Source organism: Oncorhynchus mykiss, chromosome 27, assembly GCF_057628025.1.
Source record: "Oncorhynchus mykiss isolate SJ-2025 chromosome 27, ASM5762802v1, whole genome shotgun sequence".
Lineage (NCBI taxonomy): Eukaryota > Metazoa > Chordata > Actinopteri > Salmoniformes > Salmonidae > Oncorhynchus > Oncorhynchus mykiss.
In genome coordinates, this window is record NC_143048.1 from 19,703,924 (window position 1) to 19,729,475 (window position 25,552).

General features: G+C 43.1%; 1 protein-coding gene across 17 annotated transcripts in view; it reads right to left on the reverse strand.

Moving 5' to 3' along the window:
- The window catches only part of LOC110507115 (BCAS3 microtubule associated cell migration factor), a 361,308-nt gene that overhangs the window by 237,498 nt on the left and 98,258 nt on the right, over positions 1 to 25,552 (reverse strand). For 7 of the 17 annotated variants that reach the window (XM_036965505.2, XM_036965502.2, XM_090223474.1 and 4 more), the window contains exon 16: positions 20,740 to 20,772. The exons of the other annotated variants lie outside the window; for them this stretch is intronic. In XM_036965505.2, coding sequence (XP_036821400.1) covers positions 20,740 to 20,772 — 33 coding nt within the window. The remainder of the gene's footprint in view (positions 1 to 20,739; positions 20,773 to 25,552) is intronic. 17 annotated transcript variants of the gene reach the window in all.

Consider the following 25,552-nt stretch of genomic DNA (forward strand, 5'->3'; position numbering starts at 1 on the left):
AGCATAACCTTCAGGACCAAAACTCAATGATCTTTCTCTGAATGTTTTCCTTTCTCCATTGTCGCATTTGAAAGGCGAAAGCCATCGAGTTTAAAAGGGGGGAACCCAGGGACAAAGAGACAAAAGAAAACATGCTACAAAAACAACACAATGAAGAAGGAGAGGGTTGTGATGATTATTGGAATCAAAGCAGTGATGAGGAGAGGAGGATGAAGGGGGGAACAGGGGGAGGAAGATGCGGGGGAGGAGGGGGTTTAGATCATTAAAGTGTTTTTCTGTGTTTCATTAGTGCGGCCAAATAATGTCTTTGTGTTAATCCAAAAAGAGACCATTTAGATGTGGAGGCCCAACAAAACAGCAGGGCCTTCAGAGAGGAGGACGTTATACAAACTTTGTTTGTATCCCAAATGGAGCCCAATTCCCTATATAGTGCACTACTTTTGACCAGGGCTTAAAGGGCTCTGGTCAAAAGTAGCGCACTATGTAGGGAAAAAGGTGCCATTTGGAATGCAGCCCTCCTTCCCACTTGGCCTCTAAGCCTCTCCATCTCTCCAACCCGACAGAGAGAGAGAGAGACAGTTGCCCTGGGCTCTCGAGGGCCCTTCACATTTCAAAAGCACTACACCCCCAACGCAGCCACCTTTTGTGTGGAAGAGCAGGAGAAAAAGGAGGAATTTGAACAGGAAGCAGCCTGTAAAACCATAATGGTGCTACAGCTGGCCTAAACGTAGGACAGGAGGAATAAAAAATCTTAATGAATTTAGCATCCTTCCAACAGGACACTTCAAACCGCCGCTCTCTCTCAGTCTCTCTTTTTCTTTTCTCTCAGTCTCTCTCCCCATCTCAATCTTTCTCTCAGTGTCTGCATGCACCACATTAACCCCCTCACCCTTGAAAACCCAAAGAGGAACAGGTGTAGTTGACTTTGGTGGAGCTATCGTGGCTATTGGGCTGTTGAGTGGACCGATACACCCCCTCCGTTATTCCAAGGGGCCCAACTCATCAGAGGCCAGTCAGTGAGGAGAGGACAGGGAAAAGTGGCGAAAACCATGCACAGACAGAAGACGATATCTAAAACACATCTTGGATGTCTGCTTGTCTGAGGGGGAGAGAGAGGAGAAGGAGTGTCTGGCAGAGAGATCGCTAGCCTAGCGAGGGAGCGAGATGGGGCCATGATTTGATTAATGACTGGGGCGTGATGTGCCTGAGCACTGATACATGACAGCCCCATGGAAAGAAGATCCATCAATGCAAATCCACCCGGCCCAGTCCAGCCAAGGCTCCCGCCAGAGGTCAGCATGTCACCTGACCCAGCCTGATCTCTCCATCCCGCCACCCCTCCATTTCCCTTGATCCTAAACTTTGCTCCCTCTATCCCTTCATCCAGCCATCCCTCCATCTCTACCTCTTTCCCTCCGTTCTTTTCTACATCCCTCACTCTCTCTACCTCTATCCATCCATCTCCATCCCTCCATCCTTCTCTACATCCATCCCTCACTCCCTTCTGCTCCGAACCAATTTGCATCCTCATCTAAACAGCGTCTCTCCGTCTCTCGGTTTCCCTCTCAGCCCGGTCATGGATATCTCGCTTTTGCTGCCCGATTTGCATCCGATGCACACAAGAAATGAGCTCGGCCGTTTCCGAGAAGAAAAAAAAGTGTCTAGACATTGCAGCTGTTGACAAATATTTTCATGTTGAATTTGAATTGTGTTTTGTTTGCACGTGGACTTGGGACTTGGTCGTGAAAAAGCAAGTAAGGTAAAGAGGAACACACTAGAGAGAGAGAGAAGTAGTGCGAGACAGACAGAAAGCAAGCAGTGGATGCAAGGCTAGGGAATACGGATGTACACTGAGTGAACAAAACATTAGGAACACCTGCTCTATCCATGATAGACTGACCAGGTGAATCCAGGCGAAAGCTATGATCACTTATTGATGACACTTGTTAAATCCACTTCGATCAGTGTATGAAGGGGAGAAGACAGGTTAAAGAAGGATTTTTAAGGCTTGAGACATGGATTATGAATGGGCAAGACAAAATATATAAGTGCCTTTGAACGGGGTATGGTACTTTGTGCCAGGCGTACCAGTTTGAGTGTGTCAAGAACTGCAACGCTGCTGGGTTTTTCATGCTCAATAGTTTCCAATGTGTATCAAGAATGGTTCACCACCCAAAGTACATTCAGCCAACTTGACACAACTGTGGGAATCATTGGAGTCAACATGGACCAGCATCCCTGTGGAACACTTTTGACACCTTGTAGAGTCCATGCACCGACTAATTGTGGCTGTTGTGAAAGCAAATAGGGCTGCAACTCCATATTAGGAAGGTATTCCTAATTTTTTGTACATTCAGTGTATACCGTTTCATCCATTCATGCCTTTCTTGCTTGTCCAAGTTTCCCAGAAATGGTATAGTGAAGAGAGAAGGAGGGAGGGGTGGGGGCACAGGAAGTAGGGATTAAGGTGAAGGAAATGAGGGGGTATAAGAGGAGAAAGGAACTTTAGCTACTCTGTTGAGCTGAAGTTTCACTTTCATGCCAAACCAGCCCTGTGATAGCAATTCCCCAAACTATTATTATTAAAATACTCACTTCCAGGGAAGAGAAAAAGAGAGAGAGAGGAGTGGAAGAGAGAGAGAGAGAGACACTTTAACCATTTGCACATTGTTACAACACTGTATATAGACATATGACATTTGAAATGTCTTTATTCTTTTGGAACTTTTGTGAGTGTAATGTTTACTGTTAATTGTGTATTGTTTATTATCTATCTCACTTGCCGTGGCAATGTAAACATATGCCAACATGCCATGCCAATAAAGCCCCTTCAACTGAGAGAGAGAGAGAGAGAGCAAGAGGAGAGCAAGAGAGAGAGAGAGAGAGCAAGAGAGAGAGAGAGCAAGAGAGAGAGAGAGAGAGCAAGAGAGAGAGGGAGAGAGCAAGAGAGAGAGGGAGAGAGCAAGAGAGAGAGAGAGCAAGAGAGAGCGAGCAAGAGAGAGCGAGCAAGAGAGAGAGAGAGCAAGAGAGAGCAAGAGAGAGCAAGAGAGAGCAAGAGAGAGCAAGAGAGAGAGAAAGCAAGAGAGAGAGAGCAAGAGAGAGAGAGCAAGAGAGAGAGAGGGAGCAAGAGAGAGAGAGGGAGCGAGAGAGAGAGAGAGCGAGAGGGAGAGGGAGCGAGAGAGAGAGAGCGAGAGAGAGAGAGAGAGAGAGAGAGAGAGAGAGAGAGAGAGAGAGAGAGAGAGAGAGAGAGAGAGAGAGAGAGAGAGAGCAAGAGAGAGAAAGACAAAACCAAATGTCTATCTGGCCCACCACTTCACCCTGGACAGCCTTTACGACCAGGTCCACCTATACAAGGCAGCAGTGCCCACCTTCGTCTGGAACCAAAAGGAACTCACCCTCAACCCCAGCCCCTGACACAGGAGCTACAGATCAATAGACACCCCGCCCAGACCAGCGAGACACTCTCGCAGACCTGCGGGACCCACCCACCCCCCCCCCGGACCTTCACATGGAGGACCACGCCGAGAGGACCTACATCCAGACCACAGCACGACCAGACACATCCACAACCCAACCAATCTACACCCCTCCAAGTCAACCATGCCCACACCCCATTTAGGCCACATCAGACCAGACCTATGGAGATGGACCCACTGGTTGCCCTCTAGGTTAAAGAGAGCTGGTAGTCCCATCCACAAAACTACGAGGTGTTGTAGTTGGGAAGGAACTCAGGGGGTATGCTAATTTGGTATAGAGCAGACCTAACTCACTCCATTAAATTAATCAAAACAGGAACATTTTACATTCGGCTGGAAATTCAAAAGGAAATTCTCAACAGAGAAAAAATTCCTCCTGTGTGCTACCTATATCCGCCCACTAGAATCCCCATACTTTAATGAAGACAGCTTCTCCATCCTGGAGGGGGAAATCAATCATTTCCAGGCCAAGGGACATGTACTAGTCTGTGGCGACCTAAATGCGAGAACTGGACAAGAACCTGACACCTTCAGGACACAGGGGGACAAACAACTACCTGGAGGTGAAAGCATTCCCTCCCCCATATGCTCCCCTAGACACAACTCCTGCAGCTCTGTCGAATGCTGGGTATGTACATAGTCAATGGTAGGCTTTGAGGGGACTTCTATGGTACACCTATAGCTCATCTCTTGGCAGTAGTACTGTAGACTACTTTATCACTGACCTCAACCCAGAGTCTCTCAGAGCGTTTACAGTCAGCCCACTGACACCCCTATCAGATCACAGCAAAATCACAGTCTACTTGAACAGAGCAATACTCAATCATGAGGCATCAAAGCCAAAGGAACTGAATAATATTAAGAAAAGCTATAGATGGAAGGAAAGTAGTGTGGAAATCTACCAAAAAACAATTAGGCTACAACAAATTCAAACCCCTTTAGACAACTTCCTAGACGAAATGTTTCACTGTAATAATGAAGGTGTAAACTTCGCAGTAGAAAACCTAAACAGTATATTTGACCTCTCAGCTTCCCTATCAAATCAAAACATTTCAAACAGAAAACCGAAGAAACTTAACAACAACGACAAATGGTTTGATGAAGAATGCAAAAAGAAAGAAATTGAGAAAACTATCCAACCAAAAACTGAGACCCAGAAAACCTAAGCCTACGCCTTCACTATGGTGAATCACAAAAACAATACAGAAATACACTACGAAAAAATAAGGAATAGCACGTCAGAAATCAGTTCAATGTAATTGAAGAATCCATAGAATCTAACCTCTTCTGGGAATATTGGAAAAGTCTAAACAAACAACAACACAAATAGTTATCTATCCAAAATGGAGATGTATGGGTAAACCACTTCTGTAATATTTTTGGACCTATAAAAAAAGAACAGACAGCAAAAACATATACATGATCAAATACAAATCTTAGAATCAACTATTACAGACTACCAGAACCCACTTGGATTCTCCAATTACATTGAATGAACTACGGGACAAAATACAAACCCTCCAACCCAAAAAGACTTGTGGTGTTAATGGTATCCTCAATGAAATGATAAAATATACAGACCACAAATTCCAATTGGCTATACGTAAACTCTTTAACCTCATCCTCCCCAATATTTGGAGGAACGGTCACCCCAATCCACATAAGTGGAGACAAATTTGACCTCAATAACTGCTGTGGGATAGGCGTCAACAGCAACCTTGGGAAAATCCTCTGAACTATCATTAACAGCAGACTCGTACATTTCCTCAGTGAAAACAATGTAGTGAGCAAATGTCAAATTGGCTTTTTACCAAGTTACCGTACAACAGACCACGCATTCACCCTGCACACCCTAATTGGCAAACAAACAAAACAAAACAAACAAAGGCAAAGTCTTCTCATGCTTTGTTGATTTCAAAAAAGTTTTTGACTCAATTTGACATGAGGGTCGGCTACACAAATTGCTGGAAAGAGGTGTTGGGGGAAAAACATTCAACATTATAAAATCAACAAGTGTGCGGTTAAAATTGGCAAAAAACACAATTCTTTTCACAGGGTTGTGTGCTGAGACAGGGATGCAGTTTAAGCCCCACACTCTTCAACATACAGTGCCTTGCGAAAGTATTCGGCCCCCTTGAACTTTGCGACCTTTTGCCACATTTCAGGCTTCAAACATAAAGACATAAAACTGTATTTTTTTGTGAAGAATCAACAACAAGTGGGACACAATCATGAAGTGGAACGACATTTATTGGATATTTCAAACTTTTTTAACAAATCAAAAACTGAAAAATTGGGCGTGCAAAATTATTCAGCCCCCTTAAGTTAATACTTTGTAGCGCCACCTTTTGCTGCGATTACAGCTGTAAGTCGCTTGGGGTATGTCTCTATCAGTTTTGCACATCGAGAGGACATTTTTTCCCATTCCTCCTTGCAAAACAGCTCGAGCTCAGTGAGGTTGGATGGAGAGCATTTGTGAACAGCAGTTTTCAGTTCTTTCCACAGATTCTCGATTGGATTCAGGTCTGGACTTTGACTTGGCCATTCTAACACCTGGATATGTTTATTTTTGAACCATTCCATTGTAGATTTTGCTTTATGTTTTGGATCATTGTCTTGTTGGAAGACAAATCTCCGTCCCAGTCTCAGGTCTTTTGCAGACTCCATCAGGTTTTCTTCCAGAATGGTCCTGTATTTGGCTCCATCCATCTTCCCATCAATTTTAACCATCTTCCCTGTCCCTGCTGAAGAAAAGCAGGCCCAAACCATGATGCTGCCACCACCATGTTTGACAGTGGGGATGGTGTGTTCAGCTGTGTTGCTTTTACGCCAAACATAACGTTTTGCATTGTTGACAAAAAGTTCAATTTTGGTTTCATCTGACACTTTTTATGGATATCTTTAAGAAATGGCTTTCTTCTTGCCACTCTTCCATAAAGGCCAGATTTGTGCAATATACGACTGATTGTTGTCCTATGGACAGAGTCTCCCACCTCAGCTGTAGATCTCTGCAGTTCATCCAGAGTGATCATGGCCCTCTTGGCTGCATCTCTGATCAGTCTTCTCCTTGTATGAGCTGAAAGTTTAGAGGGACGGCCAGGTCTTGGTAGATTTGCAGTGGTCTGATACTCCTTCCATTTCAATATTATCGCTTGCACAGTGCTGCTTGGGATGTTTAAAGCTTGGGAAATCTTTTTGTATCCAAATCCGGCTTTAAACGTCTTCACAACAGTATCTCGGACCTGCCTGGTGTGTTCCTTGTTCTTCATGATGCTCTCTGCACTTTTAACGGACCTCTGAGACTATCACAGTGCAGGTGCATTTATACAGAGACTTGATTACACACAGGTGGATTGTATTTATCATCATTAGTCATTTAGTTCAACATTGGATCATTCAGAGATCCTCACTGAACTTCTGGAGAGATTTTGCTGCACTGAAAGTAAAGGGGCTGAATAATTTTGCACGCCCAATTTTTCAGTTTTTGATTTGTTAAAAAAGTTTGAAATATCCAATAAATGTCGTTCCACTTCATGATTGTGTCCCACTTGTTGATTCTTCACAAAAAAAAATACAGTTTTATATCTTTATGTTTGAAGCCTGAAATGTGGCAAAAGGTCGCAAAGTTCAAGGGGGCCGAATACTTTCGCAAGGCACTGTATATATCAACAAATTAGCGAGGGCACTAGAACAGTCTGCAGCACCTGGCCTCACTCTACTAGAATCTGAAATCAAATGTCTACTGTTTGCTGATTATCTGGAGCTTCGGTCCCCAACCAAGGAGGGCCTACAGCGGGACCTATTTCTTCTGCACAGATTATGTCAGACCTGGGGCCTGACAGTAAATCTCAGTAAGACAAAAATAATAGTGTTCCAAAAAAGTTCCAGTTGCCAGGACCAGAAATACAAATTCCATCTAGAAACCGCTGCCCTAGAGCACAAAACAACTATAAATACTTCAGCCTAAACATCAGTGTCATGACGTTGGCCTGGGGGGTAGGTTTATGACAGTCATAAATACCTCTTCCCCCTTTTTCCTCTCTCTACCCTACTGAGGTTACATTTGCAAAATCCTTGGTTAACATAGAGATTCTGAGAACATCAGAAGGTGGGGGAGAAATTAACTATATTCTGGTAAACCGAACAATTGAACATATGTGGTGGTACTTAATAAATATGATGTCAGTTCGGTTGTCATCTGAGACATTCTCATCAATGATAAGATGACAAACTCTACAGTGGAAAGTCTACACATCAGAGTTATCGGATTCACATGGAATTGTTGTTCAATTTAAATGTTTGAATATGAAATTATTCGTGATGGAATGAAATGTGATTTTAGATTCTAAAATGTGAGATTTGGGTTTTCATAAGATAGGGCTGCTCAATCAGTGGCCTGCCCCTGTGAAGGGACATGGGCTATAAGACTTCTAACACGCCCTCCTCTCCCTTCATATATAAGCCCTTGACGACAATATAACCTCATGTTCCGAGGATGTGAGGACGACGGTCCGATGTCAGAATGGTTCAGATAACTACAGAATGAAGCCAACATCAGCGTGAGCTTTGGTTGCGAATGGTATGAACATTGAACTCTTATTCACTACAGAAGTGATACCTCTTAGCCGTTGAGATAGCAACAGCAGCTGCAAAAGCAGGTTAGGAAGGAACAGACAGAGTATCCCGTCAACCTCACAACGATGTTACTACAACGTATCCAATTGACAACCAGAGACATTCTTCAAAGGACTCGGTTGGGCAACACGGCCTTCCATCTACCACCAACCTACCGAAGTGCAGCACAGAGTAAATATTTATTGCATTTTCCTTTTCCAAATGGGCGGTAATTTAGAATGTATAAGATACTGTATTTACGATAGCACAGCTTCGGTCTTTGTTCCTCAGTCTTCCCGCTCCTTCACTCAAACCCAGCCCCTTTTCTTTTGTGTAACAAGCTGTCATATCTGTTCCGCCCACTAAGGATGTTTTCCATTATGACGTAACTTGTAATCAAGTTATGATTTAATTATGTGTATGTGTAATTCTGTGTGATTAGTTAGGTATTTAGTAAATACTGCAAAATGTATAATCACATTAGAGACACATATTTCCCTCAGATTACACAGATCCACAAAAGACAACCCAATTTTGATAAAATCCCATTTCAATTGGGTGAAATACTACAGTGTGCCATCAGCACCAAGAGTTGTGACAGGCAACCAGTGAGGGCAACCAAAGAACAAACACCATTGTAAATACAACCCATATGTGTATTTTTGTACTTTAACTATTTACACATATGACATTTGAAACTTCACTTGCTTTGGCAATGTTAACATATGTTTCCAATGCCATTAAAGTCCTTAAATATGTATTTTTTGAGAGAGAGTGAGAGAGCTAGAAAGTGCCAGACAAAAAGGAGATCCCAGTGGACAAAGTTAAAACAAATTAAAAGAACCCTTATTATACACTGCAAAGAAAAAAAACACAAGATTGACTGTTTTCCCACGGTATCACAAGATTGACTGTTTTCCCACGGTATCACAAGATTGACTGTTTTCCCACGGTATCACAAGATTGACTGTTTTCCCACGGTATCACAAGATTGACTGTTTTCCCAAGGTATCACAAGATTGACTGTTTTCCCACGGTATCACAAGATTGACTGTTTTCCCAAGGTATCACAAGATTGACTGTTTTCCCAAGGTATCACAAGATTGACTGTTTTCCCAAGGTATCACAAGATTGACTGTTTTCCCAAGGTATCACAAGACATTTGTGGAAAAGCCATCAGATTGAGTCGCAGGTAAAGATGGCGCGCCGGAGCAGGGCAAGGCATCTCCCATCACCACTCTCCTCTCCTCAGTTTCCCCGCCTGCTTGATATATTAACGCTGCTGTATAGCTGAGGGGAGGTCAAACCAACCTGTGTGAAAATGGCTTTTCCCCAAACCACCCGTGACGGGGGGTTTGTTTTAGGAGACGTCATTTGGGACACTCAGGGGACCGTTTATAAAAATATAGTTGGTAGCAAACTTTACTGAAATTTCTCATGTGTCCAAATGTGCAAACCTTAAGAGACATTTCCCACATGTAGGCCCACTTTATTGATGTGTCAAAGAGCATACAAACGGACAACCTAGTTCACAACAACCAAACACACACCGCAATCAGATATATTAGTTTACAGCAGTACATGTCAGCATATCAGTATTTACAATGCCTCAGATGGTTGATATGGTGACAGAGAGGATGGGTATGTTTTAGAGTTAGAGATAACGCAAGAGAGAAAGCTATACGAGAGAGTGATGGAAGGAGAGATGGAGAGAACAATAGAGCCATGGTAGAGGGTCTGGATGTGAACGCCTATCTACAAGGCTGATCGGCAGGACCAGGCAGGCAGTAATGTGATCATGTCCATGTAGTTCAGAGGTAAGCAGCCAGGTCTACACAGCTCAGCAGGAACCTCTCAAACATACGTACAGCTCAGAAGTCACTTAACTACCAACGGCATCCTGCAGCACTGCCCCCAGATAGAGAGGAGAGGAACGAAACAGGACCGGTTGGCCTGGCAGATGCTCCCACATGACCCCCCAGCCAGCAGGAGAGGCCACAGTCAAGACCAGAGACAGAGAGACAGAGAGAGAGGGATGAGGAAGGGGGCATGAGTGCCTCAATAAGCAGTATGTACCATCAACAATCTTTATATGGTGATATTTTGATGTAAGTGCAAATGTACTGGTTGTTCAGATAACTAAGTTTCTAATGTAAAAAACCCTAACTATTCCCTTCCTAGTCAGCCACAATGTCTTACACACGACTGGCAAGACCATGCTTCCTTTAATCAAAGTTACCACTGTTCAACCACATGTTCAACAGCTAGCTAATTAATCAACATCTTTAGAGGCCCACAGTTCTCTGTTCAGCTTCCAAACACAGCCCAAAGTAAAGACTGGTATTTTTGTAACTATTTACAAATGTATTTGGTAACTCATTCCAGTCTTAAAAATATCCTCGATCGAAATGGAGCATAGTAACTTTATGATTATCGTCCAATAACAATGGTGGTTACATTTAAATAACTGGTAGCAACCTCAAGAGCACTTTCATCTAGATTTAACTGGCACAATTCAGCAGTCTCTATATCAAGAGAATGACATCTAAAAAATCCCATTTAAAAAATCCCAAACAGATAATGCAGTTAAACACATTTAAAATATTAACAATTTACACTTTTCCAAAACACACAAGACAAATAACTTATTTTATTACAATATGATTGCATATGCACAATTTAAAAAAAGACAGCAATTTGAAACAAATACTGCATCTTTATTTATGACAATAGGCTACAGAAACACAACCATCTATATCCTTCTCATAATAGAAATACATCCCATATAATCCCCTTAATTTGTTCGCTTTTCATTCAAGCTCTAAATATACACTGCTCAAAAAAATAAAGGGAACACTAAAATAACATCCTAGATCTGAATGAATGAAATATTTTTATTAAATAAAATAAATTAAATTCTTTACATAGTTGAATGTGCTGACAACAAAATCACACAAAAATGATCAATGGAAATCAAATTTATCAACCCATGGAGGTCTGGATTTGGAGTCACACTCAAAATTAAAGTGGAAAACCAAACTACAGGCTGATCCAACTTTGATGTAATGTCCTTAAAACAAGTCAAAATGAGGCTCAGTAGTGTGTGTGGCCTCCACCTGCCTGTATGACCTCCTTACAATGCCTGGGCATGCTCCTGATGAGGTGGCGGATGGTCTCCTGAGGGATCTCCTCCCAGACCTGGACAAAAGCATCCGCCAACTCCTGGACAGTCTATGGTGCAACGTGGCGTTGGTGGATGGAGCGAGACATGATGTCCCAGAGGTCTGGGGAACGGGCGGGGCAGTCCATAGCATCAATGCCTTCCTCTTGCAGGAACTGCTAACACACTTCAGCCACATGAGCATTGTCTTGCATTAGGAGGAAGCCAGGGCCAACCGCACCAGCATATGGTCTCACAAGGGGTCTGAGGATCTCATCTCGGTACCTAATGGCAGTCAGGCTACCTCTGGCAAGCACATGGAGGGCTGTGCGGCCCCCCAAAGAAATGCCACCCCACACCATGACTGACGCACCGCCAAACCGGTCATGCTGGAGGATGTTGCAGGCAGCAGAAAGTTCTCCACGGCGTCTCCAGACTCTGGACACTACGCTGACAGACACAGCAAACCTTCTTGCCACAGCTCGCATTGATGTGCCATCCTGGATGAGCTGCACTACCTGAGCCACTTGTGTGGGTTGTAGACTCCGTCTCATGCTACCACTAGAGTGAAAGCACCGCCAGCATTCAAAAGTGACCAAAACATCAGCCAGGAAGCATAGGAACTGAGAAGTGGTCTGTGGTCACCACCTGCAGAACCACTCCTTTATTGGGGGTGTTTTGCTATTTGCCTATAATTTCCACCTGTTGTCTATTCCATTTGCACAACAGCATGTGAAATTTATTGTCAATCAGTGTTGCTTCCTAAGTGGACAGTTTAATTTCACAGAAGTGTGATTGACTTGGAGTTACATTGTGTTGTTTAAGTGTTCCCTTTATTTATTTTTTTGAGCAGTGTATACGGGTGATATATTATTGTTGCCTGAGTGTCCTGTGTTCCAATGTAACTGGCGGTACAGTAGCAAGGCTGCTTGGCTCTCTGGCGGCTCTCTGACTCAGGTCGTGAGAAGAGTCACTAATTAATTTCCTCACCATGGTAAAACTATGGAGGGCTACGCGTCTCAGCCAAGCCCTGAGCCGTCGCTGCCCTATACAGAGACATCAGACGGGTTTACCAGAGGAGGACAACACACAGCAGAATACAGGGGCTCCCCAACAATAAGCCACACCGAAGCTAGTCAGATAGAGTTAAAGACAGTTGGCTACAGTTCCACATCTTCACAACAGAGGTTCAACCAACAGTTAGCTAGAGCAGTTCACACTCAGGCTACAATAGAGGGAGTGAGAAACACACTGGGGGCTTGGTAACTATAATGGAGGTCTTTCTGTGAAGTAACCCAGTGTAACGAGACAAGGTAACAAGTAAAATCTGTTCTATTGAGAAACACAGAGTGGCCTATGTGGAGCACAACCGGTTGAAGTGACAAGAATTCGCTCAACCCATGTAGAACAGTGAAACCGAGTTCCTTTATTTTAACATTATCATTTAGAAAATCCAATAACTATGAGTGGCAGTGAAATCCCAATGATAAGGGGTTTAGTGGTCAGAGACTAAGCTATTAGGAGTTACATAAAATGAGTCCCCACAGTGGAGTCAACCAACCACTGAGAAAGATACATATTCCTTCAACTTACGTATTTTTGGTTCCAGAAAATACAGAGAGCACAAATTTCAGTAAATGTCTTGTTCGATTGCTGTGTGGTTTTACTCTGAGATCACCGTTATTGACTCAAGCAGAGGTCAGCAGCCGACTGGGCCTCGAACCGCGATGAGGAAAAACACACAACTACAGTACAGTCCTGGCCTGGCTGCCCCACACACAACCAAGACACACATTAAAAATAATACTAAAACTATATGTACAAGCTTATACCGTACTTCACACTTATATTTTCTATGTTTTATTTATTTTGAGAATTTCCACCTGCACATCCTAAATTGTAGATGAATGTAAATTGTGGTTAATTGTTTCATGAGTATTTTGGGATTTGTAATTTTCAGAGAAAATGGTTTCTCTCCAACTGTGATATTTCTTAACCCAGAGGTGATAATAAGTGTGATAATTTGAGAAACAAATTTTACTCATATTTTCAAAGCTCCCCGTTTTAATTTCAGGAACATACATTTTGGTCCCAGTGAGACACCAGAATCATAAAAGGACACCTACTGTAAACATATTCAGACAACCTAGGGGTCTAGGGGAAATATGTACATTTATGGCAACAAAATATAAATCTTCCTTTAGGGCATCTTCAGTTTCACCCAGTGTATTACGTCTGAGGCTAAATCGGATTAAAACAAAATAATGCATTCATTATGGATTTCTTCTCTTTTAACAATACTACAATAAATCAAATATTTACATAGGGAAAAATGTGAGAAAAAATACATTTGTGCTAGGCTAGTGTTACAAAACATTCAGTTTGTGTTAAACCCAAAATACAATTACCAAACTAACCTACATACTGTGAATTTAAAGTGGAACTCATGAGGGGAATGTTTTTCAGTGGAAAGGAAGTGACCATTCATAAAAAGGAAGGCAGGAGGAATTACAGTGCTGTCCCAGCCCTTTCTGTTTCTGTTGGGCTAGATTCCTATCAAGGCAAAACTATGCTGCGCCAATCAAGCTTTACACGCCTTCTTGCTCTCTCAGTGGAGTGGAATAGGGACTGACTGGCACTATAGAGCCAGGCCAGCTTTCTGCCAAGAGTAACTCTGAGAACACAGTGCCATACAGAGGATGACACTGGTACTACACGCTGAGAGAGTCCATGGAATATGTACTGCAACTTTTTTTAATTTAACCATTATTTATTAAACTCTTATTAAATTCTTATTTACAATGATGGCCTACCCCAGCCAAACCCGGACAACGTTGAGCCGATTGTGCGCCACCCTATGGGCCGGATGTGATGCCGCCTGGAAGTCAGTAGTTTCTTCGGAAAATGTATTGTTTTTCCATTCAATGTCAAATACATATATAGGAGGAACATTACATGATACAATCACTTAAAAAGGAAGCCTTTTCAGTTTTGATTACAAACCGGTAAGATATCAAATCAAATTTTATTTGTAACATGCTTTGGAGACAACAGTTGTAGACTAACAGTGAAATTCTTACTTACGGGTCCATTTCCAACAATGCAGAGTCAAATATAAGATACATTTAAACAAATATATAAATTATAACACAAGGAACACAGTGAATAACAAATTAAAATAATGAGTCAAAATAAAATGGCTATACTGTCTGTATATAAGGAGTAGAAAATAACATGTATCGAGTCGATGCTTACTTAAACCCTTAACCAACAATGCTTAAAGAAAATAAAAAAGTGTAAAAAATAGAAAATAAAAGTAACAAATAATTAAACAGCAGCAGTAAAATAACAATAGCGAGGCTATATACAGGGGGTACCGGTACAGAGTCAATGTGCAGAGGCACTGGTTAGTCGAGGTAATATGTAGATGTCGGTGGTGTTAAAGTCACTATGCATAGATAATAAACAGAGTAGCAGCAGCATAAAAGAGGGGTCTGGGTAGCCCTTTCATTAGCTGTTCAAGAGTCTTATGGCTTGGGGGTAGAAGCTGTTAAGAGGCCTTTTGGACCTCGACGTGGCGCTCCGGTACCGCTTGCCGTGCCGATAGCAGAGGGGGAAATAGGCTTTCTCGTGCCCTATTCATGACTGCCTTAGTGTGTTTGGACCATTATAGTTTGTTGGTGATGTGGACAACAAGGAACATGAAGCTCTTAACCTGCTCCATTGCAGCCCCATCGATGAGAATGGGGGCGTGCTCGGTCCTCCTTTTCCTGTAGTCCACAATCATCACCTTTGTCTTGATCACGCTGAGGGAGCAGATGTTGTCCTGGCACCACACGGCCAGGTCTCTGACCTCCTCCCTATAGGCTGTTTCCTTGTTGTCGGTGATCAGGTCCACCACTGTTTTGTCATCGGCAAACTTGATGACGGTGTTGGAGTCGTGCCTAGCCACGCAGTCATGAGTGAACAGGGAGTACAGGAGGGGACTGACCACGCACCCCTGAGGGGCCTCAATGTTAAGAATCAGCATGTTAAGAATCAGCGTGGCGGATGTGTTGTTACCAACCCTTACCACCTGGGAGCTGCCCATCAGGAAGTCCAGGAACCAGTTGCAGGGGGAGGTGGTTAGTTCCAGGGTCCTTAGCTTAGGGAAGAGCTTTGAGGGCACTATGGTGTTGAACGCGGAGCTATAGTCAGTGCATAGCATTCTCGCATAGGTGTCCCTTTTGTCCAGATGGGATAGAGCAGTGTGGAGTGCAATAGAGATTGCATCATCTGTGATCTGTTGGGTCTTGGGTTTCTGGGATAATGGTGTTGATGTGAGCCATGACCAGCCTTTCAAAGCACTTCATAGCTACAGACGTGAGTGCTACGGGTCAGTAGTCATTTAGGCAGGTTACCTGAGTGTTCTTGGGCACAGGTACTATGGTGGTCCGCTTGAAACATGTTGGTATTACAGACTCTGACAGGGACAGGTTGAAAATGTCAGTGAAGACACTTGCCAGTTGGTCAGAGCATGCTCGGAGTACACGTCCCGGTAATCCGTCTGGCCCTGCGGCCTTGTGAATGTTGACCCGTTTCAAAAGTTTTACTCACATCGGCCACGGAGAGAGTGATCACACAGTCATCCGGAACAGCTGATGCTCTCATGCATGCTTCAATGTTACTTGCCTCGAAGCGAGCATAGAAGTAATTTAGCTCGTTTGGTAGGCTCGCACCACTGGGCAGCTCGCGGCTGTGCTTCTCTTTGTAGTCTGAAATAGTTTGCAAGCACTGCCACATCCGACGAGCGTCGGAGCCGGTGTAGTACGATTCGATCTTAGTCCTGTATTGACGCTTTACCTGTTTGATGGTTCGTCGGAGGGCATAGTGGGATTTCTTTTAAGCTTCTGGGTTAGAGTCCCGCTCCTTGAAAGTGGCAGCTCTACCCTTTTGCCCAGTGCGGATGTTGCCTGTAATCCATGGCTTCTAGTTGGGGTATGTACCTACGGTCACTGTGGGGACAATGTCATCGATGCACTTATTGATGAAGCCAGTGACTGATGTGGTGTACTTCTCAATGCCATCGGAAGAATCCCAGAATATATTCCAGTCTGTGCTAGCAAAACAGTCCTGTAGCTTAGCATCTGCTTCATCTGACCACTTTCTTATTGATAGAGTCACTGGTACTTCCTGCTTTAGTATATGCTTGTAAGCAGGAATCAGGAGGATAGAATTATGATCAGATTTGCCAAATGGAGGGCAAGGGACAGCTTTGTGCACGTCTGTGTGTGAAGTAAAGGTAGTCTAGAGTTTTTTCCCTCTGGTTGCACATTGAACATGCTGGTCGAAATGAGGTAAAACGGATTTGAGTTCCCCTGCATTGAAGTCCCCGGCCACTAGGAGTGCCACCTCTGAATGAGTGTTTTCCTGTTTGCTTATGGCCGTATACAGCTCATTGGGTGCGGTCTTAGTGCCAGCATCGGTTTATGGTGGTATATAGACAACTACGAAAAATACAGATGAAAACTCTTGGTAAACAGTGTGGTCTACAGCTTATCATGATGATACTCTACATCAGGTGAGCAAACCCTTGAGACGTCATTAGATTTTGTGCACCATATGTTGTTTACAAATATACATTGACCGCCACCCCTTGTCTTACCAGAGGCCGCTGTTCTATCCTGCAGAAAAAGCTTAAAACCCTCCAACTGTATGTTATTGATTGTATGTTGGCTAATAGAACCGATGGTAAAGGTAGATTACCCTCTCTGCAACGGATCCTTACAAGGCACGATAGCTCTGTCTCTTTCTGCGCGTGACGGGGATGAGGGCCTTGTTGGGTGTCTGAAGTAAATCCTTCCCCTCTGACTCGAAGAAAACGTATTCCTCCAGTACGGGGTGAGTAATCGCCGTCCTGATTTCTAGAAGCTCTTTTCGGTCATAACACACAGTGGCAGAAACATTATGTACAAAATAAGTAAGAAATAACGCAAAAAAACATACACAATAGCACAATTGGTTACGGATCGTAAAACGGCAGCCATCTCCTTTGGTGCCATGACCAAGTAAAAATAGGTTTTTAGACATTTTTGCAAATGTATTAAATTAAACTGAAATAACATTTACATAAGTATTCACACCCTTTACTCAGTACTTTGTTGAAGCACTTTTAGCAGCGATTACAGTCTTGAGTCTTCTTGGGTATGACACTACAAGCTTGGCACACCTTTATTTGGGGAGTTTCTCCCATTCGTCTCTGCAGATCCTCTCAAGCTCTTTCAGGTTGGATGGGGAGTGTTGCTGCACAGCTATTTTCAGGTCTCTCCAGAGATGTTCGATCAAGTGCAAGTCCAGGCTCTGGGCCACTCAAGTACAATCAGGGACTTGTCTCGAAGCCACTCCTTAGTTGTCTTGGCTGTGTGCTTAGGGTAGTTGTCCTGTTGGAAGGAGAACCATCGCCAGTCTGAGCACTTTGGAGCAGGTTGTCATCAAGGATCTCTGTATACTGCTCCATTCATCTTTGCCTTGATCCTGAATAGTCTCCCAGTCCCTGACGCTAAAAAACATCCCCACTGCATGATGCTGCCACCATCATTCTTCATCGTAGGGATGGTGCCAGGTTTCCTTCAGACGTGACGCTTGGCCAAAGAGTTCATTCTTGGTTTCATCAGACCAGATAATCTTGCTGAGAGTCTTTCTTTTGGCAAACACCAAGCGTGCTATCATGAGCCTTTTACTGAGGAGTGGCTTCCATCTGGCCACTCTACCATAAAGGCCTGATTGGTGGAGTGCTGCAGAGATGGTTGCCCTTCTGGAAGGTTCTCCCATCTCCACAGAGGAACTTTGGAGCTCTGTCAGAGTGACCATCAGGTTCTTGGTCACCTCCCTGATCAAGGCCCTTCTCCCCTGATTGCTCAGTTTAGCCGGGCGGCCAGCTCTAGGGAGAGTCTTGGTGGTTCCAAACTTCTTTAATTTAAGAATGATAGAGGCCACTGTGTTCTTGGGTACCTTCAATGCTGCAGATGTTTTTTGGTACACTTCCCCAGATCTGTGCCTCGACACAATCCTGTCTTGGAGCTCTAAGGACAATTCCTTCGACCTCATTGCTTGGTTTTTGCTCTGACATGGACTGTCAAGGGTGGGACATTATATAGATAGGTGTGTGACTTTCCAAATCATTGCCCATCAAATTAATTTACCACAGGTGGACTAAAATCAAGTTGTAGAAACATCTCAAGGATGATCAATGGAAACAGGATGCACCTGAGCTCAATTTTCGAGACTCATAGCAAAGGGTCTGAATACTTATGTAAATAAGGTGTAGTTTTTTTTAATATATATACACATTAGCAAAAATAAAATAAAAACCTGTTTTCGCCTCATCATTATGGGGTATTGTGTGTAGATTGCTTTAATCCATTTTAGAATAAGGCTGTAAAGTAACAAAACGTGGAAAAAGTCAAGGGGTCTGAATACTTTCAAGGCACTTTCGGTAGGGGTAAAGTGACTAGGCAACAGGATAGATAAGACAGTAGCAGCAGTGTATTTGGTGAGTGTAAAAGTGTTTGTGTGTGTAGTCAGTTTGCACATATGTGCATGTTATGTGTGGGTGTATGTTGGGTGTGTGTGTGTAAGTATATGTGAGTGTGTGGGTAGAGTCCTGTGTGTGCGCATAGAGTCAGTGCAAGAGAGTTAGTGCAAAAATTTGTCAACGCAGGTTGTCCGGGTAGCCATTTGATTAGCTATTGTTTAGAAATATTATGACTTGTGGGTAAAAGCAGTTCAAGGTCTTGTTGGTTCCAGACTTGGTGCATTGCTACCGCTTACCGTGCGGTAGCAGAGATTGGGTGGCTGGAGTCTGAACATTTTTAAGGTCTTCCTGACACCACCTGGTATAGAGGTCCTAGATGGAAGAAAGCTCGGACCCAGTGATGTACTGGGCTGTACACATTACCCTCTGTAGCACCTTGTGGTCCAATGCCAAGCAGTTGCAGTACCAAGCGGTGATGTAGCCAGTTAAGACGTTCTCAATGGTGCAACTGTAGAACTTTGAGGATCTTTTTAGCCTCCTGAGGAGGAAGAGGCATTGTTGTGCCCTCTTAACGACTGTGTTGATGTGTTTGGACCATGATAGATCATTAGTAATGTGGGGCGGCCCGTCAGGAAGTCCAGGATCCAGGTGCAGAGGGAGGTGTTCAGTCCCAGGGAACTTAGCTTAGTGATGAGCTTCGAGGGCACTATGGTGTTGACCGCTGAGTTGTAGTCAATGAACAGCATTCTCACATAGGTGAGAATAGAGTGGGTCCAGGGTGTCTGGGATGATGATGAAGTGAGGCATGACCAGCCTTCAATGCATTTCATGGCTATATGTGAGTGGTACAGAGCGATAGCCATTTAGACAGGTTGATTTGGTGTTCATGGGCACAGGGACTATGGTGGTCTGCTTGAAACATGTAAGTATTATAGAAGGTCAGGGAGAGGTTGAAAATATAGGTGAAGACTAACTACACTGCCTTTGCTTTTCAGTAAGGGACAGATGAATCTGTCATTAGGAACAAGAGACAAATAGAAATGTGTAGAAGCAACTGTATGACCATCACATACGTTGTAAACTACATCTTCCTTCATCTTTCACTATGCTGAGGTGATTGATACTCATTTCCAGTGTGTGTGCCTGCTTTCCTGTGTGTGTGTGTGTGTGTGTGTGTGTGTGTGTGTTAGAGGTCATATACAGAAGGCCACTGTGGAGCACACAGCAAGCAAACATCATCAAACCTCATGTTTTACGAAGGGTGACAAAATCAGTGTGTCCTGCACTTCAAAGTGAGCGTTTAAAAAGCTCTAATTATAGAACTTCACAGACAAGCCCTGGGTCAGAGGGTCAAGTCGTAAACGTGTCACGCCTCGCTAGCTTAACGTTAGTTAGTTATCAACCACTCCGAGGTAATGCCTGCATCCAAAATGGCACGATATTTCCTTTATAGTGCACTACATTTGACAAGGGCCCATAGAGCTCTGGTCAAAAGTAGTGCACTATAAAGGGAAAAGGGTGTCATTTGGGACATACAGCAAATGCCATCATTGTAAGACCGGCGTCCGTTGCACGCTGACTGTGTTTTGGCCGGAGGACGATGATGGACAGAAAAGGGCGGTGTGAAGGATTAAAGAACCCTGAAAACCAAAACAAGCTCTGTGTTGGCTTGTAATGGCACAGAGGAAGTATCCCTTTATCAACAGTGAATTAACAGCTTCCCTTTGCACCTTGTTTTGCCCTTTGCTAAAGCCTCTGAACGTGGGCCAGAAACCAGATGGCTGGATGACTGTTGGATCCACAATGAACCACCAAGCATTCTATTTCAGGCCACAAGGAGAAATCAGCACCCTCACTAACAGACATCTGATGATGTGTCATTGTTTGACCCCAGCTGAAAACACATACGGGCTCATGCAAAAAACACACACACACACAGTTGCGAGTGGACACACGGCGGACCAGACTTCACTGACCTCTATTTTCTCTTTTCTTTCTGCATTTTGCTCCTGTTGAATGGAATAGCAGTACAGTCAGTACAGCATAACTTTTCTCTTTCAATCACAGGAGTGTTTGGACTGAACTCTGTCAGACAGTGACAGAAGCACAGCAGAGCCAGCCCAGTCTGGTCTATAGTCAAACACTGACCCCAAATCAGCCAGACTCAACTACCACAGACAATAAGACTGATAAAACCATACATAGGACAGTTTAAAACAAACAGTGGTTTAAAGTACATGACACATCCACTCCATATCAACAATCAAATATGTACAGTATCTATGATGTCTAAGCACTTGACCAACAGAGCACTTTTCCAGGTTCAGGTTGTGTAATCTACTTTAGAAACTAGATCAAAAGCTAAGCTATATGATTGACTTGTGAATAGAAGTTTAAAATGATTGTCAAATAGTCATTTTCATATTGTTACATGGACATTATTAGGGACATTGGGTCAATAGAATCAGAGCTCTACTACCCGAAGAGCCCCAAAATGATACATGGTGTTGGGCCCGGGTAGGGTCTGCTTTTTCATCAATAACTAGGGTACGGGCAGGGCTCAGGTATCATTCAATTGATCACTAACATTCTGAAGCTGAGCCTTTTGTTGTGCTCTGAATTGGGCCTGGGTAGGGTAGGGCTTGAACGTTGCGGGCATGGGTAGCGCTCGGGCTTAAAATTCATGCCCGTGCAGGGCTCTAAATTGAATACACTGGCTCAATGAAATAAAATAATTAGAGACATCAGGTTAGCCATTCCTTTGAGGATGCATGGGTGAAGATCATAGGTCAAGGGTTAAAAAAGGACTTGAGGAGTATAAATAGCACGACTCCATATTTAAACAGAGAGAGGGGAAAAAAAAGCCCAACTGTAGATTTCTATTTTTAAAGCAGCCTGGCAGCTCTGAAGGATGTGAACTTTTCTTAGTTCCTTCCCCAAAATCAATGTGTTGTCAGAGGGGACAATCAGAGGGCAGCTGTTGTGGCTTTTCTGACTGATTCATCATCCCCGATTCTGACGCCCAGATTCAAGCCCGAGAAACAACCTGTTAACAAAACAGACAGAAGATAAACAAAGCAAAAAGTGATCGACTTTTAGGGGGAGTTTTTTTGGAGTGCTGCGCAAACAGGAGAAATCTAGCCTCATCACTCAGAAACAGACTAAAATGACACGAGATCAGCACTTCAAAGCAACACAACAGGATGCTGACAATTAATTCTGAAACTCATGCAACAAACTTCAGACTGATGTGAAAACAGTTAAGATCACTGAGTCAAAATGTAAGCCAAGATCTACCACTCAGATTATATATATTTTTAAACATGACTTAAAAAATGTAAGCCTATGTAACATTAACCAATTAAAATCCGTTATGTAGCAATAAGGTCTGTGCAGTAGGCTATAAGCCCAATACATTATATCACTGTATATTGGCTATGCTTGAATTGCCCTGCCAATGTTGTTCTTCTCAGACCATTTAAATGTAGGTATGATCACACTGGTATTAAATACTTGATTGTATTACTTGTGAGACACAGCTGAGTGAGCAAAAATAATTAGCTTTTCTTTTTTACTAGACTGATGGCCTGCATCTGATGGTCAGTCTGAGGGGAGGGAGGGAGCTGCGGTGAGGATGCCTCTCACCTGATTCAACGTCCCTCTGCTCTCCCTCCCTCTGCTGAGTAAAGGGGACAGTCTTCCAGATGACGGTGAAACCATTTCGCACTGCATTATTTCTGCCACATGCACCAATTCATGCTGTTACTCCTGACCGGGGAAAGTGAAATATTCCTCAATATTAAAAAGACACGCCACTACTAATAAAGCAAGCTTATCGGAAAACGTGGATATACAGTGCATTCGGAAAGTATTCAGACCCCTCGACTTTTTCCACATTTTGTTACGTTACAGCCTTATTCCAAAATTGAATAAAAATGAAATACATACATCTATACACAATAACTCAATGGCAAAGCAAAAACAGGTTTTATTAATTGTTGCTAATTTATAAAAAATAAATAAATATAGAGTACCAGTCAAAGGTTTGGACACACCTACTCATTCCAGGGTTTTTCTATATTCCTACATTGTAGAATAAAAGTGTAATAAAAATCAAAACGATGAAATAACACAGCTTTGCACACTCTTGGCATTCTCTCAACCAGCTTCATGAGGGTGTCACCTGGAATGCATTTCAATTAGCAGGTGTGTCTTGTTAAAAGTTAATTTGTGGAATTTCTTTCCTTCTTAATGCATTTGAGCCAATCAGTTGTGTTGTGACAAGGTAGGGGTGGTATTCAGAAGATAGCCCTATTTGGTAAAAGACCAAGTCCATATTATGGCGAGAACAGCTCAAATAAGCAAAGAGAAACGACAGTCCATCATTACTTTAAGACAATACGGAAATTTCAAGAATTCTGAAAGTTTCTTCAAGTGCAGTCACAAAAACCATCAAGCGCTATGATGAAACTGGCTCTCATGAGGACCGCCACAGGAAAGGAAGACCCAGAGTTAACTCTGCAGCAGATGATAAGTTCATTAGAGTTACCAGCCTCAGAAATTGCAGCCCAAATAAATGCATCACAGAGTTTAACTAACAGAAACATCAACTGTTCAGAGGAGAGTGCGTGAATCAGGCCTTTATTGTCAAATTGCTGCAAAGAAACCACTACTAAAGGACACCAATAAGAAGAAGAAACTTACTTGGGCCAAGAAACACGAGCAATGGACATCAGACCGGTGGAAATCTGTCCTTTGGTTTGATGAGTCCAAATGTAAGATTTTTGGTTCTAACCGCCGTGTCTTTGTGAGACGCAGTGAAGTAAAATTATGATCTCCACATGTGTGGTTCCCACTGTGCAGCATGGAGGATGAGGTGTGAAGGTGCTTTACTGGTGACACTGTCTGCTTTATTTACAATTCAAGACACACTTAATCAGTATGGCTACCACAGCATTCTGCAGCAATACTTCATCCCATCTGGTTTGCACTTAGTGGGACTATAATTAGTTTTTCAACAGGACAATGACCCAACACACCTCCATGCTGTGTAAGGGCTATTTGACCAAGAAGGAGAGTGAGAAGGAGAGAGTCAGACAAGACCTGGCCTCCACAATCACTTGAACTCAAACCAATTGAGATGGTTTGGGATGAGTTGGACCACATTGTGAAGGAAAAGCAGCCAACAAGTGCTCAGCATATATGTGGAAACTCCTTCAAGACTTTTGGAAAAGCTTTCCAGGTGAAGCTGGTTGAGAGAATACCAAGAGTGTTCAAAGCTGTCATCAAGGCAGAGGGTGGCTACTTTGAAGAATCAAAAATATATTTTGATTTAACACTTTTTTGGTTACTACATGATTCCATGTGTTATTTCATAGTTCTGATGTCTTCACTATTATTCTACTACGTAGAAAATAGTAAAATAAAGAAAAACTCTTGTATGAGTAGATGTGTCCAAACTTTTGACTGGTACTGTATATTTATATTTTTCAAATAAATTAGAAACAATTTACTAAAACCAACATCACCGTTCAAAAGTTTGAGGTCAGTTAGAAATGTCCTTGTTTTCGAAAGAAAAGCACATTTTGTGTCCATTAAAAAAAAACATAAAATTGATCAGAAATACAGTGTAGACATTGTTAATGTTGTAAATGACTATTGTAGCTGGAAACGGCAGACTTTTAATGGAGCATCTACATAGAAGTACACAGGCCCATTATCAGCAACCTTCACTCCAGTGTTCCAATGGCACGTTGTGTTACCTAATCCGAGTTTATCATTTAAAAAGGCTAATTGATCATTAGAAAACTCTTTTGCAGTTATGTTAGCACAGCTGAAAACTGTTGTCCTGATTAAAAATGCAATACAACTGGCATTCTTTAGACTTCTTGAGTATCTGGAGCATCAACATTTGTGGCTACATAGCTGATGCCTGCTGGACACTGATCACTTTGCTACATAGCTGATTCCTGCTGGACTGTCCATTAATCACGGTACTCCATTCTGTTTGTTTATGTTTTTATCTGTCGGCCCCAGCCGCACTCAGGCTCTGTGTGTAGTTAATCCGACCCTCTCTGCCTAGTCAACACCATTTTACCTGCTGTTGTTGTGCTAGCTGATTAGCTGTTGTTGTTCCACCTGCTGTTTTAGCTAGCTCTCCCAATCAACACCTGCGATTACTGTATGTCTCTCTCAAATGTCAATATGCCTTGTATACTGTTGTTCAGGTTAGTTATCATTGTTTTAGTTTACAATGGAGCCCCTAGTTCCACTCTTCATACCTCTGATACCTCCTTTGTCCCACCTCCCACACATGCAGTGACCTCACCCATTACAACCAGCATGTCCAGAGATACCTCTCTTATCATCACCCAGTGCCTGGGCTTACCTCCGCTGTACCCGCACCCCACCATACCCCTGTCTGCGCATTATGCCCTGAATATATTCTACCATGCCCAGAAATCTGCTCCTTTTATTCTTTGTCCCCAACGCTCTAGGCAACCAGTTTTGATAGCCTTAGCCGCACCCTCATACTACTCCTCCTCTGTTCCGCGGGTGATGCAGGGCCTGGGTTTACCTCCACATGTCCCCAGGCACCTTCATTCATTGACTTCTGTGATCGAAAAAGCCTTGGTTTCATGCATGCCAACATCAGAAGCCTCCTCCCTAAGTTTGTTTTACTCACTGCTTTAGCACACTCAGCTAACCCTGATGTCCTTGCCGTGTCTGAATCCTGGCTTAGGAAGGCCACCAAAAATTCTGAGATTTCCATACCCAACTATAACATTT